General features: G+C 36.8%; 1 protein-coding gene across 1 annotated transcript in view; it reads right to left on the reverse strand.

The window, feature by feature from the left end:
• Positions 1-13,883, reverse strand: part of COL19A1 (collagen type XIX alpha 1 chain) — a 313,602-nt gene that overhangs the window by 136,076 nt on the left and 163,643 nt on the right. Inside the window, exon 14 of the mRNA XM_021692008.1 lies at positions 11,252-11,305. Within this exon, the coding sequence (XP_021547683.1) occupies positions 11,252-11,305 (54 nt within the window). The remainder of the gene's footprint in view (positions 1-11,251; positions 11,306-13,883) is intronic.

The raw sequence follows: 13,883 nt of genomic DNA on the forward strand, positions 1-13,883 counted from the left end.
TTCAGATTTGGTACTTTAGACACCACTTTTGATACTTAAGCCCATTGCCTTGTCTCCACTCATTCTCTCTCCTTAATGTCTGCCCCATCTGGTCATTTTACATTATTTTTATAAGCATGAGCTGAGTTTAGCCTTCTATTACTTATTGATTAGACTAAAAAATAGTTCTATCATTTGCTCCTATATAAAACACATGCACTGGGGTGCCTGGCTGGCTCAGTCATTAAGCATCTGCCTTCGGCTCAGGTCATGGTCCCAGGGTCCTGGGATCAAGCCTCGCATCGGGCTCCCTGCTCAGTGGAGAGTCTGCTTCTCCCTCTCCCACTCCCCCTGCTTGTGTTCCCTCTCTCACTGTGTCTCTCTCTGTCAAATAAATAAATAAAATCTTTAAAAAAAAAAAACAAAAAAAACACACGCACTCACACTCTCTGTCTATCTCTGTCTTTCTCTGGTGGTGAGGTTAATATTAATCAACATTTTCATTGTGTCTTCTTCTCCTCAAAAACCATTGAGGGCTCTTCACTGGTGATGTTAAGGATGGTGTTTATTCCACCTCTGGGTGCAGATGTTGTTGGTGCCAGACTGGGGGACCAGCTACCATGGGTGCTGGCTGCCAATGGTTTCCATGTGTGCTCCTCTCCAGAGGCTTGCCTTAGTCTGCAGGAATTGCCTTGCCTGGAGATACCTCAGAAGTTACTGCCCGTTTCCCCTTCCAGTGTGGTAGGTGGGTATCAAAGCCTCGCCCCATTCTCCAATGTAGGAATAAATTCTCTGGTGCTCCGGCTACCTGTGGGGTCTGGCTAAAACTAGACTTCTGAAAGCACATTTTTTTGCCTGCAGTCTTCCTCTTCCTTTTTCTGCTTCCTTCACTCTCTTACAGGTTTCTTCTGAAAACCAGGTATACAAGAACTCCGTCTTAGATTCTGCTTTTACGGAAACCTGACCTAAGTCAACTTCCATGGTACCTCACACAAACCAGGCACACAAATGTTCCTCAAGTAAATAAAACAGGCTTTCGGGTCTCTCAGAAAGAAGGTTTTCACTCAAACGTAGTGCTTCTCTCAAAATAGGTGTTCTCACTTATTTTCTTCTTTTTTCTACTTTTTATTAATTAGCTCATCTCACCTCTCAGTGTAGAGATGTTTGATTGTATTTATAACATCTTCAAATTCTTTTAAAGATAAACTATATGCATGATTGAATAAGTGCATAATTGAAATGTTTAATTTAAATTTAAACATGTACCAAATAGCTACTAATGGGTTCAGTGTGATGTTCTGAATAACGATAGGGAGGCAGGAATATTAGCATACTGTCACTTCGGTGGAGAGTGCCTTCTCCTTTTCCATTCTCTTTAAGTGTTTCTATGACTAAGTAGTTAATATTTATAAGATTCTTTCATAGAACACCTGTCACCAGACTGCATCCAAAGTGCTCCTGGCTTAATCTCCTAACATACCTGAGGGCTAACCTGTGATGAAACAGATAAATTTAGGTTAGAATCTTGAATGGTTTGCCTGAAGCTACAAGTTAATCCAATCACACAGCTGGAAAAAGAACAGCTCTGACTCCCACCCCCATTCCTTACTGACCAGCCAGTGCTTGTTCCCAGCTACAGGTGCAGGCTAAGCAGGGCATGGGCACAGAATGTGCACTCTTTACCATGTGTGGAGACCACAAAAGGACCAACTGTACCTATCGACATTTGTCCCTTATAATGTGTGTGGTCTTAATGAGAAAAATGAGGGGCTTTGGTCAAATTCTCAATAGTCTCCATTTTAAAGACAGGGAAATCTGGGTTTTGGAATACAACCACAAAACAGACAGTAAGGGCTTCTTATTATACACAATAGCTAAAGAGATTAATAGCCTGAAGCCTTGAAGAACTGTTGAATGTTTCTGACCTCAGTTTCATGATTTGGTGGACTGGAATGACAGTGTTGTCCCCTCTCAGCTCTAAAATCTGACAACTGGATGTCCCTGAAATGGGCCCTTAGGCCCCTCCGCTGAAACAGCTCCCCGCCTGCCTGGGCCTCAGGGACTATGTGTCCCTGGTCCAAAGGAGGCTGCATAAGAAGGTGTGCTTCTCCCGGGGCGCCGGGGTGGCTCAGCCGTTAAGTGTCTGCCTTTGGCTCAGGTCATGATCCCAGGGTCCTGGGATCAAGCCCCGCATCGGGCTCCCTGCTCCGCGGGAAGCCTGCTTCTCCCTCTCCCACTCCCCCTGCTTGTGTTCCCTCTCTCGCTGTGTCTCTGTCTGTCAAATAAATAAATAAAATCTTTAAAAAAAAGAAAAAAAGAAAAAAAGAAGGTGTGCTTCTCCCACAGCAAAGACCAGTTCTTGGGTCTATTAAATAAGCCGTTCTGAGTCAGCATTCTATTTGAAAAATACGAAACATTTCTCTTTATTAATCCAAATAACAGATAGTTGATTAAGCTATTCTGTTACAATACAAATGGTGTCATTTGACCCTTTATTTAAATGAATAAGGACCTCAGCTCCTTGTGGTTTAAGGACCTATGTAAGTATTACTGGAATAAAACCATTGGTTACAATCTCTTTTTCTTGTTACGGCCTTCCCAGGGCACTTTGTGTCTTCTTCAAGCGCACTGCAGAGACTCACTAATTAGAGTGAAGTTTACCACAATGGACCACAGGCACCCTGTCATTAACTAGCTGTGATATTTATCTGAGCGGTGGCCCGTTCTCATAAAGTCTGGGCTACATCTCATACTATGTCTTTTTTCACCTGATCCTAATTAGACTGAGCTAGAAGTTGCCTCCAATATCTTCTTGTTCCTTTACCTTTCCTACCAGTTAGAGTGTGAGGCAAAATTAAGAGGATTCTTGTCCTTGCTACACAACTACTCCTTCGTGAACATTCATTTGACATGAATATATATTAGCTTCTCCCCCTTCTTCCTGCCTTACTCTATTGCTATAGTAACTAAATTTGATGCAGCTCTGGTGGACACCAAGCTGGAGTAAGGAGGAGTATCTGGGTGGCAGGACACTAGGAGAAAACTGTGAAGTACAAATTTTCAGATAAAACAGATCATTGTCATTCCTTGAACTTCTTTTCCAAAGTTCTCTGAAATTCTGATGCTGTATTTTGAGAAGCATCTAACTGACAATATTAAAAAATCTCACAAACATTAAATCATACCTTATTATGTGCTGTGATGAAGTCACATGCTTAATAATGAATCACATGTTATTGGGACTTCATCAGTTAGGACAAGAAGAGGAAATTATTATGCAAAGTAATGAATGATACACTTTTGCTCCAAGAAATGTATCATATAATAAAAGTAAGAAGACTGCTATGCTATTCTTATATTCTATGCTGATTTCTCAATTTCTGAAATAGGTATAAAATGATGAAAGCATATAGATGACTTTATATTTACTTATTTATATACACATATAACACCCAAAGCACACAAAATGACTGAATAAAGTCAGAATACAAATGTACAAAATCTGACCATGAGATATATAATGATACAGACACATAATGCTTGAAAGCTTTACATTCCTAGTAGAAAGGGTACTTTATACAAAAAGAACATAAATGCAAAAATAAACCATTATATTATTTTTTATATGGTAGAATTTGTATTGTGGTATATTTTTTTCTTCCAAAGTGGGTATTTTAACTCAGTAAGAGTTTTATCAATTATATATATTGACCTTTTATAAGTGTTCATTTTAATTGTCTTATAGGTAAACCGGGGATAACTAGATAATTCTAAATGGTAAATGAGTTTCTAGAAAGACAGCAAATAAAGACAAAGACAGCAGTATCAGGTATTGAAATAATAGTGAAGGTTCCCCAAAGTCTGCTGTGGAGCTCTGCAAATAGAAGTGTAGGGAGAAATGTAAATTCAAGTAAGATGTTGGGGGAAAGTTGCATAGCCCTTGAAACTTGACCAGGGTACACAATTTCCCAGATACCCATCTAGAAATATCATACAGGATCAAATATGGTATTTCTTTGGTAATCCTTAAGAAGAAATCCTTAGGAAATTTCACAGAAAGCAAATGGAAAAAGATGTCATGTGTATGCCAGGAAGTTTAAAACATGTGCAATAAACGTGAGCCATTATTTGTAGAATGCAGAACCTCTAAGATGTTATTTAAAACATGTATATTTACATATTTATATATGGATTAAGCAAAAAAAAAAAAGAGATGCCTTTTTCCTATATTTATGTTCTACCTGGGACAAGAGTTAAAACTATTATTTAAGAAAATTTGATGGGGGCTGCCTGGGTGGCTCAGTTGGTTAGGCATCTGCCTTTGGCTTGGGTCAGGATCTCAGGGTCCTGGGATCAAGTCCCACATCAGGCTCTCTGTTCAGCTCTCTCTGCTTCTCCTTCTCCCTCTGTGTGCGCTCTCTCTCTCAAATAAATAAATAAAATCTTTAAGAAAATTTGTTGACTTTTTCCTTTTAGCAATACAAATTCTTGGTACAAGGATACAAGTAATAGCATTAGTGAGTGAGTAGAATTATGGATACACTCACTGTGAATTTTAAAGGTCAGTTTCAATACATAAAGTTAAGAAGAGTGTCATCTTCATGTGCAACTAACCAAATTACTTCCTGAAGCTGAAAATTCATCATTATTCATTCTTTTCTCTATAGGCTCCTCCTTAAAACTCAAGCCAATGTAAAATAATTTAATCCCAACTACAGACAATTGTTAGTGATTTCTACCAGGCCCTAAACTCACTTCACTGGAACGATGAGGTCATTCTATGGCTCTGAAATTAGCACTGTGGAATAAGCTACCCTAAAAAAAAAGAAGAATTTTTTTTAACCATAAAATTTCTGTTCAAGATCAAAATTACAATCAAGCAACAAAATGCAAGAATGAGGTGTTATCTTGGTCCAACCAGACAAACTTGCATTTGGGGCAGTAATTAGCTGACTCACCAGCAAAATGCTTTTCTTCAGAGACCTAGAGTGATTTCTTTAAAACGTTCATGGTAGTTTTATGCCAACCTTGATACTATCCAGACATGCACTTAATGTGACAAAAAAGGAAAAATCCAAGGTCACATTAAAACAATAATTTTTTTTTATATTTTGGGAAATTCTATTACAAATATTAGGAAAACCTGCAAGGAATCTATATCTTTGAGGGAATTTTTATAAATGCCAGTTCTTCTGAGATATTTCATATAAACTTCTGTGAACATGCTCAGCTGTCTGAAATACTCCACTTTTCACTAAGATACTTTTCTGGGCTCCCATCCAGGTCCTGTCCTTACCGCTCCAACAGATTCCGCATTTCTGTCTCTCCTTCCTCATGATTCACCCCCTAATTTACACCTTTCTTGCAATTTTCGTTTCTAATGCTCTCTCCATTATTCAGCTAAAACTTCTCTTTCAGCTGGCACCTATTCCAGCCATCTCTTCTCTTATCTAACATCTTTCCTCTGACTTTGTTCCAAATTTTAATCCTCTTCAACCCTCCATACATCCTGAAATACTCTTCTGTTGGCTTCTTGGCTCTGCAGTGTCCTGGTCCCTATTTTGGCCCTTCTCTGACTTTATCATGGGCTGAACATCCTCTGGGCCCCCATGCTGTTCTCCCTTACTTCTCTCTGATATACTCTCATCTGTGTCTTAGGGTCAATGCTAAACATAAGTTTTAAGAAATGTGTTAATCTATAAAGGATGTGTGAACTTAAAAATGTGCCAGCCAAATGTTTTACCTGTAGGATTTTAAAAAGATAACAAAGTAAAAAAAAACAACCATATATATATATATATATATATATATATATATATATATATACACACACACATGTATGTATATAATGGCATATGACAGAATCAAAGAAGAAAATCAGGAGGTTAAGAAAAAAAAAACCTATAAATCTCAGATATATATTGTCATGAAACATTGTTGAGGTTAAGAGAAGCTTTTAAGTATGAGAAGCATATTGCCGTGTATTTTATTAAATGAACACTTTATAATCTAAGATTTAGTTACTTAAAAGACAGTGAAAAGAATAAAATCAACTAATACAAATTTGAAACAGAAATTTGGTGTGGTTCTTGGAGAAAAATAGTGTTCTTATTGTGCTTATAGAAAACTATACACAAAGATCAAAGAGAAAAAGAAAAGGAATTTATCAATCAGAATCTGTATGCTTAATAAAAATAATAGTAATATTAACATGTTTCTACAATGTTTGATATTGTTCAAAGTATGTTTACATGTGACACCTGTATTTGTTTTTTTGTTTTTGTTTTTGTGACACCTATGTTTGAAACTGACCATAATTGTGAGATATTGGTAGGGCAGAAGCTAGTATCTCTTTAACCACTGAGGAAAATGAAGAAGTCAATGATTTATTTAAAATTAAATGTTCTGAAAAAAAATTAAATTAAATTAAATGTTCTGCTTTCATTAAAGACATTTATGCCCAGAAGTAAAGTATGTATAAGACTTGCCACATATTTTATATGTCATTTCAATTAACTTAATGATTGTCAATTCCTTCCTGGTCAAACACCTGTAATCAAAATAAAAGAGTTTTGTTGATAATGTGTCAATAAAAAATAATTTTAAATTCATAGACTTTTCTTTTGTCTTCTATTGCGTGCTTCAGTGAAATGGAAAAATTATTGGTCTTAGCTTGCAGTATGTGTGTATGCATACGCACACATATACATATAAGTACATTAGTATGTCTAAAAGAGCTGAGTGCTACCTAACTCTCGAGCAGAGAAGAAATGGTGGCACTAAGATGGACCTAACTGTAAATATGTAAGAATGCTCATTTCCTTTTTTTTTTTAAGATTTATTTGACAGAGAGAGAGTGAGAGAGAGTATGAGCAGGGGGGAGCGGCAGGCAGAGGGAGAGGGAGAGGCAGGCTCCCCATTGAGCAGGGAGCCCGATGTGGGGCTCTATTCCACGACCCCGGGATCATGACCTGAGCCGAAGGCAGATGCTTAACCAACTGAGCCACCCAGGCGCCCCAAGAATGCTCATTTCTTAAATTAATTGCTTCCCTTTTAAGTAGCTTATAAAGCAGAATAAATCATGGATTGTATTTGAAAATAATAATTTGTAAATGTGGATAATGTCAATAATACCTGTTCCAGCTTCTTTCCTCAATAAATAATGGCACTTGTGAAAGCCGGTAGTAATAACGACAAGCCATGCCTAACAGTATCTATAAAATTCTTTTACATTCTTTAGTTTCTGACACTGTTACTCTTGATAGAGGCTAAAATAAAAGTAATATTAAATTATTGAGACTATACATATTTATAAATGGAGTAAATTTGCATAAAGTAGTGGTTGAACTTTATAATTTGAGTATGTTCCTCCATAATAATGAAGAATACATAAGTTTAATTTATTCTTTAACCCACCTTCCTCTGAAATGCAAGCTTTGAGAGGGTACAATTTCAATTTGAAGCATTATTATTTTTAAAAAGCCTCATTTGAATATTTTTTCATTTCAGCTAGTCTCTGACAAGGACTCTCATAATTATCTTACAAGCCAAATTAAGAAATGCGGGTGGGAAGGAGGTAGCGTTTAGTGTATTTGTACATGATTTAATTATCATGCCATAAGAACATCAGTGGTAATCAAGATGGCAGCCTTTGTTGGTACATGCAATTGTCAGGTTCTACTCTGTTCGGGATTTATTAAAGATTTGCATGAAGACTTAGAGGATAGGCTTATCAAATTTTACGGTGACATAAAGCTGGGAGCCATTTCACTGGAAAAGAAAACTAATAGAATGATATTAGGGACTAAAATCCAGAAGATGAAATTTAACAATGACAGGAATCAGTTCCTTCTCTGTGATTCAAAAAGGCAACTAACTGTATATACAAACAGCAGGGATGAACATCTGACTTGGCAGAAGTTTTCATTAAAATAAAAGAGAGGGATGGGGATTAACATAAGAATAAAAAAATAAAAAAATAAATAAAAGAGAGGGAACATTACAAATTGACCACATGTTGTTTAAGTCAAAAGTGTGGTATCATTGTACACTTAAAAATTTGTCAAGAGGGTAGATTTCATGTCAAATATTCTTACCACAGACACACACAAACAACTCTGTCATATGAGGGATAATTCAGACATAATGCCCTCAACCTAGCCTCACCCACCTAACTCTATAATTTCCATCTCAAACCACCTACAGAGTATAAGTTTTTGGGAATTAAAACTAAAAATCTGTTTATTATTATATTTTTCTATTTTGAGAATACAGTTGACTAAAATTGTATATATTTAAGGTATACAACTTGATGATCTGATATACATTGTGAACTATTCACCATGATCAAGCTAATTAACATATCCATCGCTTCATACATAATTACCTTTTTCTTTTTTTATGGTGAAAACACTTAAGATTTACCGTTTTAGCAAATTTCAAGTACACAATATTAATTATAGTCTCATTGTTGTACATTACATCTCCAGAACTTACTTATCTTGTATAACTAAAACTTGTACACTTTGACCAACATCTCCCCCATCCTCCTCAGCCCAGCCCCTGGTAACCACCGTTCTACTCTGTTTCTGTGAATTTGATATTTTTGGATTTAGACATATAAATGAGAACATGCAGGATTTGTCTTTCTGTGTCTGGCTTATTTCACTGAGCATAATGTCCTCCATGTTCATCCACGTCCTCATAAATGGCAGGATTTCCTTCTTTTTTAAGACTGAATAATACTTCATTGTGTGCATTTGTGTGTGTTTGTGAATCACATTTTGTTTATTCATTCATCTGTCAATACACATTTAAGTTGTTTGCATATCATGAGAGTGCAGATATTTCCTTGAAATGCTCATTTCATTTCCTTTTGAATGTGAAGTGAAATTGCTGGGTCATAAGGTAGTTCTATTTTTAGTTTTTGGAGAAACCTCCATACTCTTTTCCATAGTGGCTGCACCAATTTACATTCCCACCAAGAGTGCACCAGGGTTCCCTTTTCCTCGTGTCCTCACCAATACTTGTTACCTCTTATCTTTCTGATAACAGTGATTCTAACAGGTATGAGGTGACATCTCATTATGGTTTTGATTTGCATTCCCTGATGATTAGTGATGTTTAGCACCTTTTTATGTACCTGTTGGCCATTTGTATGTCTTCTTTTGAGAAATGTCTACTCAGGTTTTTTGCCCATTTTTAAACTGGGTACCTGGGGGTTTGCTATTGAGTTGCAGGAGTTCCTTATATATTCTGGATATTAACTAGGAGGTATAATTTATCACTCAGTTTGCAGGAAAGGAAAGTTATTAGAAGGAAAATGTCCTCTGGATGCAGAAAGTAGACATAAACTCAGAAATATGGTCCTAGATGCAATTAGACATCTTGGCTATCACTGGGAGAAAACAGAAGAAGAAGCCTGGAAATTAACTTCACAAGGTTATTTCATCTGGTCTTCTGCCCCCAATGAGTTAATTGCTTAAGGCAGACTCAAAATCTAGGTAAGTAATTTTCTATTTTTCTCCCTGATGCTACTTAAACTTTGATCAAGTGGATTAACAAACTCCTGAATAGAGAGGGTCTGGAGAGCCAAATGGGAAACTACAGTTGCATATATAGGTATTGGGAGCAGAACTCAGATAGGACTGCTTTATAAATAATTTTAAAATTTCAGCATAGTTCCACTTATTTGCAATGTGTCCTTTCCAAGTTGCTTAAAAACCTCAGTTTCTCTATGAGAATGACAGTATTACATATCTCAAAGAGCTATTGTGAGAAATAAATAAATGAAATAATAATGTGAAGCATTTAGCACATTATAGGTGGCTCATAAATCTTAGCCATTATTCACAAAACTTTTCCTTTTATTTTCTTAACCATCAAAAGTTATTAAGCCCTTTTGTGTTCACTAAACTAGCCATTTGTAGTAAAAAGTAAACATAGAATTTTTAATTTTTAATTTTGATTTTTGTCCAAATCAAATCTTAATTGTACTACTAAAAAATAAATAAATAAAAACAAAGAAACAAAGCTGCTCTAGTAGAAGGAGTTAGTTTAAAAAAATACACAGAAGCGCATCAGCTCAATCTTAAGCTCCAATAGAAGTATATTATCTATAGTACAAGGGCATACTCGCCACATTTTGCTCTGCCCTAAGTAATACCACACATGTTCAGTCCCATTCCTGATACTGCCACAAAGTCCATGAATATTTTCTGAGATCAGCATGTTGGGAGTCAGAAACCCATATAAGAGAGAGTTAAGAGACATGGGATTTTATTAACCTGATAAAAGGTAAACCTTGGTAAAATATACCACTGGCTCCCAAATACTTGAAAGATTCTGATATACTTGAGGCAAAAGACTTATTTGCCAGAGGACAAAACTGGGAATAATAAACAAAAATGACTAAAAAAGAGATTTGGGGTTAATACCCTAGGACAGTAAAAGAGAACGTGAGATTTAGAATCAGAAGCCCCATATTCAAGTTCTGGCTCTACTTTTTTTAGTATATGTGCTGCCAAAGCGAGCACCTGGATCTACTTTTTATTAGCTCTTTGACTTTAGGCAAATCACCTAAACTCTGAGTCATATAATCCTCATCTATAAGGTAACAAAAGTTAATAACAATAATCATATGAGCAAGCACATAAAATGTTTCAAGACATTAAAATGATTTGAAAATAGCAATAACAATAAGCCATAAGAATGAGGTGACCCACTGCTGAAAATGTTGAAGTGAAGCTTACCCATTATCACTGCAGGGGTTCCCTTCACTGGGGGAAGCTAAGACTAACTATTGCAACTACAATTTATTCACTTACTACATATTTTATCTCAAAGGCAGCAAACTGTAATGAAAGAAGAATTATAAAGCATCACTAAAGTCAATAATTTAATTCAACTAAAGACTGCAGTTAATATTCACAGTCTTTACAGAATTCATGAACAGGCGGGAACTCCACAAAGATACTCATCAACTTAACTCAAAACCTCAAAATATGAGCAATGTTCCCTAGATCAAATTACAGTTAATTCGTTTCACCTAAACTGTATTTCTACATTTGTGCTGCCAATCTTGAAAGTATATAGAACTTTCTGGATTGTAAAAGCTCTGTCAAAATCTCAGATCTCAAATTTCAGCCTTTGGATAGTTAATACTCTCCTTATGCCCATCTGCTTGCTGTATTTTGGGTTTATTTTTATTAATGTTCAGAAATAAGTAAGCCTTGAGATAGTAATGCCTGCCAGTTGTCCCAAGTTTACTTACCCTCTGACCTTCTTTTCCAGGTGGACCCTGTGGGCCCTGTATCCCCAGGGAACTCTGTGGGAGGTGGAAAAGAACACATGTTAATAGACTGTTTCAAGTACACCTGCCTCACAAAGAATGTTGTGAAAAGTAATACCTACTTTATTGATTAAACCAAACTTGTAAAGTGATTTAAGCTCTTCCAAAGTTAGACTCTAATATAATAATAACGGTAAATTGTCCTGTGACTGGTTTGTCTTTGGAGTTAACTCCAGAAAAGAAAAAAAAAGTGATTCCAAACCAGGTGTGAGGCCACTGTTCACTTCCAGACTCCAGACTTCCTTTCTGACTCCCATATGGTCAGAACTATGTTTCACCAAACTACCATAAATAAGTAGGAACAATATTTGCAAGCAGGAAAAAAAAGGTTCTTTCTATATATAAACTCTATAAATATAGCCACATTTTTGGTTGAGAATAGCTCTTCTAAGTATCCACTAAGAAAACACATGATTATGATGTTGGCTTCAATATATGTCTTTTCATAACATTTAATTTTTAATATCACAGACATTATTTAATACTTTCACAACAACATTATCAAGGGGCAGAAAAAATAAGCATTTTTTTCAGACTCTGACAAAAGGCCCAGGAAATTCCAGGTGCTGTTAATCTGTAAGTCAAGTCTCCTGATTGTCACCGTTACTTTTACATAGGAATTCTTACTCAAAATGATGGTATATTTTTTAAAAAAATTGTCAGCAGTTATTGCCTCTCTGAAAGTTTCTTCTTAGTTCTCCTGATACTTCCTCCTTCCCTATTCAACATTTTAAACATGGGAGTTTAGGCTCATTTTCTTCTCAATCCGCATTCTCTTGCCATGATCTAATGTACTGTGGACTTTGAATATTCCAGGCCAGTGATTCTAAGATTTACAATGTGGGTATCCAGCCACCTGCTTGAGATACTGCCTCCTCTAGGGCATCTGAAACTTAGCACATCAAACACTGAACTTAGGACCCTCCTCCCCCAGACTGGATTCTCTTCCAGCATTCTCAGTAAATTCACACATCCTGTTAGTGCTCATACCAGAAATCTAGGACTTATCCTCCGTACTTTCCTTTCTCAAATCTCTCTTTCACATCCAGTTACCAAGTTTGGTTGGTGCATCTCCAAAGTATATTTGGAACCATCTATTTCTTTTCATTCCTATAGCTCCCATCATCACTTCTTGCTTGCTCATCGGCTTCCTACTTGAACCAGACACTAACCCCTCCATTCTCCACATCATGCCAAACTGATCTTAAGAAAACCCAGCCTGATCACAATTCTCGACTTCAAGCTGTATTACAAAGCTGTCATCATCAAGACAGTATGGTACTAGCACAAAAACAGACACATAGGTCAATGGAACAGAACAGAGAACCCGGAAATGGACCCTCAACTCTATGGTCAACTAATCTTTGACAAAGCAAGGAAGAATGTCCAATGGAAAAAGACAGTCTCTTCAACAAATGGTGTTGGGAAAATTGGACAGCCAAATGCAGAAGAATGAAACCGGACCACTTTCTTATACCAGACACAAAAATAAATTCAAAATGGATGAAAGATCTCAATGTGAGACAAAAATCCATCAAAATCCTATAGGAGAACACAGGCAGCAACCTCTTTGACCTTGGCTGCAGCAGCTTCCTATTAGACATGTCTTCAAAGACAAGGGAAACAAAAGCAAAAATGAACTACTGGGACTTGATCAAGATAAAAAGCTTCTGCACAACAAAGGAAACAATCAATAAAACTAAAAAGCAACCTACAGAATGGGAGAAGGTATTTGCAAATGACATATCAGATAAAAGGCTAGTATCCAGGGGCACCTGGGTGGCTCAGTTGGTTTAGCGGCTGCCTCAGTCGATTAAGTGGCTGCCTTTGGCTCAGGTCATGATCCCGGGGTCCTGGGATCGAGTCCCACATCGGGCTCCCCCTGCTCTGCGGAGAGCCTGCTTCTCCCTCTGCCTCTGCCTGCCACTCCCCCTGCTTGTGCTCTCTCTCTCAAATAAATAAATAAAATCTTTAAAAAAAAAAAAGGCTAGTATCCAAAATCTATAAAGAACTTATCAAACTCAATACTCAAAAAACAAAAAATCCAGTCAAGAAATGGGCAGAAGACATGAATGGACATTTCTCCAAAGAAGACATACAAATGGCTAACAGACACAAGAGAAAATGCTAAAAGATCACTCATCATCAGGGACATACAAATCCAAACCACAGTGAGATACCACCTCATACCAGTCAGAATGGCTAAAATTAACAACTCAGGAAACAACAGATGATGGTGAGGTGGTGGAGAAAGGGGAACTGTCTTACACTATTGGTGGGAATGCAAACTAGTGCAGCCACTCTGGAAAACAGCAGGGAGGTTCCTCAAAAAGTTAAAAACAGAGCTCCCTATGATCCAGCAATTGCACTACTAGGTATTTATCCAGAGAATATCTACACCCCAATGTTTATAGCAGCAATGTCCACAATGGCCAAAATATGGAAAGAGCCCAGTTGTCCATCGACTAATGAATGGATAAAGATGTGGTGTATATAACACACACACACACACACACACACACACACACACACATATATACACAATGGAATATTA

This window comes from Neomonachus schauinslandi, chromosome 8 (assembly GCF_002201575.2).
Source record: "Neomonachus schauinslandi chromosome 8, ASM220157v2, whole genome shotgun sequence".
NCBI classification, from domain to species: Eukaryota; Metazoa; Chordata; class Mammalia; order Carnivora; family Phocidae; genus Neomonachus; species Neomonachus schauinslandi.